The 4,858-nt window shown below is 36.2% G+C and overlaps 1 protein-coding gene across 1 annotated transcript in view; it reads left to right on the top strand.

Moving 5' to 3' along the window:
• Window positions 1-4,858, top strand: part of LOC106871503 (glutamate receptor ionotropic, delta-1) — a 28,870-nt gene that overhangs the window by 10,671 nt on the left and 13,341 nt on the right. The window contains exons 4-6 of the mRNA XM_014917991.2: window positions 127-372; window positions 2,113-2,309; window positions 3,710-3,901. Of these exons, the coding sequence (XP_014773477.1) occupies window positions 127-372; window positions 2,113-2,309; window positions 3,710-3,901 (635 nt within the window). The remainder of the gene's footprint in view (window positions 1-126; window positions 373-2,112; window positions 2,310-3,709; window positions 3,902-4,858) is intronic.

The raw sequence follows: 4,858 nt of genomic DNA, 5'->3' as shown, positions 1-4,858 counted from the left end.
ATATATATATATATATATATATACATATATATATCTGTGAGGGTGTGTGTGAGGGTGTGTATGCGTGTGAGTGTGTATGTATATATAAATGCCATATTTCATATCTATTACTATTTTCTTTATTAGTACACGATGTCGTGAGGGAAGACATTGATCTCATTATTTGGTTGGTATCGTGCAACATGCTTGACTTCCTACCGAATAAAGTGTCCAGTGAAGCGGTGATGTTATTCCTGACTGAAGAGAAATGTTCAGCTAAAGACCCAGTCGGAAGAAAAGGAGGAGGAAGCAGCCAAAAATTCAAAGGCTTAGCCGATGCCATGCACCATCTAAAGTGGCCAGACGTGAAGATATTCTATGATGAATCTATAAGTAAGACTTGGTAGTTCTTGGTACTTCTAATGCCTCTTATCCATATCTTTCTCTGTCTGTTTGTCAGTTATTCTGTCTGTCATTCTATCGTCTGTTTCTCTATCTATCAATTTCCTTATCTATCTATCTTCTCTTCTATTTTTAATTATTTGAAGTTTTCCTTTAAGTGAGGAGTTAGTTTGTAACAAAGACACGAACCTCCAGCTAACAAAAACCATTTCACATTTTAAATTTGGCAATTGTTTTACATATTTTTACAGTTACGCTTACAGATTGTATTTGTAGTATGCGAATTAGCTGGTTGATTTCATCTTCTGAAAGACCTAGCTTATCCAGGCTGTCACATCGGCATTTACTCACAAAACCAAGTGCACCAATTATGATTGGTATAAATAATGAATTTATAATCTGGATATAGAAACTGGAGGTTTCGAATCAGTCGTCCGTAGTTATCTTATTTCTCTTTCTTTTTGAAGAGATATTCACATCAGCGGAGCAACTGCTCTCTATGACAGGACATATATATTTCTTATTAGTCCCACGCAGCAGTATGTGGCCTGTTAGGTTTACAGTAGACGGGAATCTTGATGGGACTGTTCCAAAAACTTCCCTAGAAATTATTTACTCGTTGGAGGCTCTCGAGTTCTTTATGAAATATGGTTTTTCAATATAACATACTGAATATCATTTTGACTCGTTAATATAAGGTAAAAAAAAATGTTCAGAGATCGGTGAGGTCAAGCTTGAGTCTAAACAACAGCAAAATTGTAATGCAGTCATTACATGAACTATTTAGTCAGTCTCTTTATCTCTTCTCTTCTAACCTACTCCTTAAAGTATTAAGCAAAGTTAATTCTAAGTTCAGGACTCTTAACTGACTTCTTATCTTGGACCAAGTTAATTATTTTCATGAACCACTTGAATATAAAATCAAGTGAATTAAATACAAAATTAAGCAGAACAAATTTAATTAAACTCTAAATAATGCAATTTAATGGAAAACAATTAACACAATCAAATGCATGATCATATATTGGGCAGACTTAAGAATTAATATTTTTATAATTTTTGGTAGGTCCACTGTAAGGTCTAGTCTTTGTTGCGATATAGTGGCTTGTGGGCCTCAATGACTCTGGGATCTTTGCCCTCCTGATAGGGTCTTCTATATTGGACAGGTCAAAGGATAGGGGCCAAACTAATACGGAGCATTTCTCCCCAGAGATAAAAAAATGGGATCGTGTGGGACCAACATCATTACTTTGTACAAAAACAAAATTCAGAAGCATCGATGACAATATAAACCCAGCCTTTCGTCCTTACGTCCTGAGTTCAAATTCTGCCGAGGTTGACTTTGCCTTTAATCTTTTCGGGGTCGATACAATGAGAACCAGTTGAACACTGGGGTTGATGTAATTGACTTGCCCTGCCTCCCGAAGTTGTTGGCCTTGTGTCAAAATTTGAAATCAATATAAAACTAACAAGACCTGGGTAAGTCCTTCCTCCAGGGTAAGTGAACCCAGGGTCAAAAACAGGAGAAAAACTCATCAACGACCTACGCTACATAGGGAGCGAAATGCTTAAGTAAGTAACTATGTGGTAGATGGTGTTTTTTTTTTTCCTGTGGGTCTCTGGAAATTTTGTCAGCGATTGCTAGTGTCCCCCCTTAAGCCAGCAGCTGAAACCCGCTATTCTTAAATATAGTAATTGACGTTTTTATGTTTTACTTTTGGTGTTGGTCAGATGGAACGGAAGTTTTGATGTTAACGAACGAACTTTCATCCAGATACGTTAAATCGGCCCTTTTCCGAATAAATTCCAGTTCTTCTTTTACGGAGAAAATTCGAAGAACATTTATTTCTATTAACCAAAAAGCTTTTTCTGAAAATCGATACCTCATCATTCTAAAGAAAGAGACCCTCGAAGTCATTATTAAAGAGGTAAGAAGAACGAAAGCAAAAAATAGTTTTTTTTTTGTTTTTGCCTTTAAGTTATTTTTTTCTTTTATTCCTTTATTCTGTTACTTGTTTCAGTCATTAGACTGCGGCCATGCCGAGGCAACGCCGGGAAAAATTTTAGTCGAACCATTCGGCCCAATTACTTATTTTTTAAAGCTTGGTACTTATCCTATGGGCCTCTTTTGCCGAAACGCTAAGTAAAAGGGACGTAAACACACAAACATCAGTTGTCAAAGACACAGACACAAATAAACACACGTAGATATACGTACATACATACACACATACATACATTCATATATATATATATGATTAATAAATTCAAAAAGGGATAAAATTCTTTTACAAGAATTTTATCAGGAAATCGGTCGATACATAGTTGAGTTATTTAAAAGAAAGTTGGTCTTCTTCTGTTGGTTGTTTTCCTCGCATTCGGTACTAAATGTGTTTATTTTGGGAAGTCCAGTGTGTGGCATTATTCTGCAGTAATGCCCCTTATATAAATATAAACGAATAATTCATATATATATATATATATATATATATATATATGGGCTGACCTATATACGACGGGCTTCTTTCAGTTTTCCGTCTACCAAATCCACTCAAAAGGTTTTGATCAACCCACTGCTATAGTACAAGACACTTGCCTATGGTGACACGCAGTGGGACTGAACCCAGGACCATGTGGTTGGGAAGCAATCTTCTTTATTTCTTTTAAATTGCCATAAAGGCATTACACAGAGGGGGGACACTACAACGCATGTGGGGATATATAACAAAAATATAAAAATAAAATATGATATAATGAATGACACATGAAAATAAACATGAAAAACAAATTAAAATATGATAACATGAATGATATCTGAAAATGATATTATAAAGGGTGGGGTACTCACCCCACACTGAGTAACACCACTCGCCGCCTCTAGGTCCTAAGTCCTTTTTCTCCTTCAGTCCAATCCTTTTTCCCCTTTCTCCATCGCTTAGTGACGTCATTCTCTCCGTCATGCATTCGTAACCTTTTTCACCGGGGGTCGGGTCTTCTAAATTCTGTGGTATCTGTTCTTTCTTTTTCTTTTCTTTTTTTTTCTTGTGGGGCAAATGGGGTGGGTGGGTTTCGTTCGGTGTCATAGTAGAAGACGATAGACCCCAAGTTGCTGTGTAGTGGAACGGAGCCCGAAACCACATAGTTTTGAAACTGACTTCTTAAACATACAACCAAACCTGCTCCTTCAAAACCCACATATCGCCCTTTCACACAAACATGCTTAAAAACATATTTGTCTCACATACACAAATATCCCAAAAAATTTACATAATCTTCAGACTAAAATATCCGTCAGATAATCACTAATGCATATTTTTTAATCCGATAGGCGGCGTCACTTTGGATGTTGGTAAGTAGGAATTACTGGATTCTGATAAGTGATGATCTGGATGTGAAGTCTCTCGTTCAGTATGGACTGAATCCGAGAAACGCCAATTTGATTATTTTCAAAGACGCCTGCGACATTTGCCGGGAGGACTTGAAATCAATTGAAGAAGCAACCAATGAAATACAGTTGACGGTATGTTATTATTACAGCAATAATAATACTTCTAGGTAATGAGACATTTTGGCACAGCTGTTTTGGTGCCACCCATTTGGCGTCATTGATCGACGTCGAATTATTTGACAGCAGACATTTTAATACAGTTTTATATTTAAGAGATGAGGAATTATGTACATTATTTACATTCGGCAGATATTTATTTACATTCAGCCGAAATGTTGTGTTAACAACAAACAAGATGAGGACAAATATCCGTCGAATGTAAATAATGTAAATAATGTAAATAATAGACATTTTAATATTTCACTTTCTCTTTGCCTCTCTCTCCCTCTCTCTATCTGTGTGATCGTATTTCTTTATGTGCATATGAAGAAAGAGAAAGTGTTTGCATCAATCATGACCAATTACTAACTTGTAATCTCTCTCTCTCTCTCACACACTCACTCTTTCTATCTGTATTCTTTTATTCTTTCACTTATTTCAATCATTTGACTGCAGCCATGCTAGAGCACCGCCTTAAAGGGTGTTAATCGAAGAAATCGACTCAAGCACTTATTCGATCGGTCTCTTTGCCGAGCCTCAAAGTTACAGGGACATAAACACACCAACGTCGGTTGTCAAGCGATGGCGGTGGAGGGGGACAAACTCACACAGATACATACATACATATAACATATACATATAAGAGGGATGACCACTAAGTGGACATCCATTATGTTAGAAGTAGACCACTAAGAAAAGATTAACAATCTTTTCTTAGTGGTCAGAACATAGCTAGTCTACTTCTAGAATAATGGATGTCCACTTAGTGGTCATCCCTCTTATATGTATGTAATTTAATTTTTCTGAATCTTCAGATTTTTCAATATGCTAGGCCACTGGTTTTAAATTGATATTAATCAAATTAATATTCAATTTTCATCCTTATTATTTAAATTTACACACACACACACACACACACACACACACACA

The sequence above is a fragment of the Octopus bimaculoides genome, chromosome 24 (genome assembly GCF_001194135.2).
Source record: "Octopus bimaculoides isolate UCB-OBI-ISO-001 chromosome 24, ASM119413v2, whole genome shotgun sequence".
In the NCBI taxonomy this organism is placed as follows: Eukaryota; Metazoa; Mollusca; class Cephalopoda; order Octopoda; family Octopodidae; genus Octopus; species Octopus bimaculoides.
This window is presented reverse-complemented; position numbering and strand designations above follow the sequence as displayed.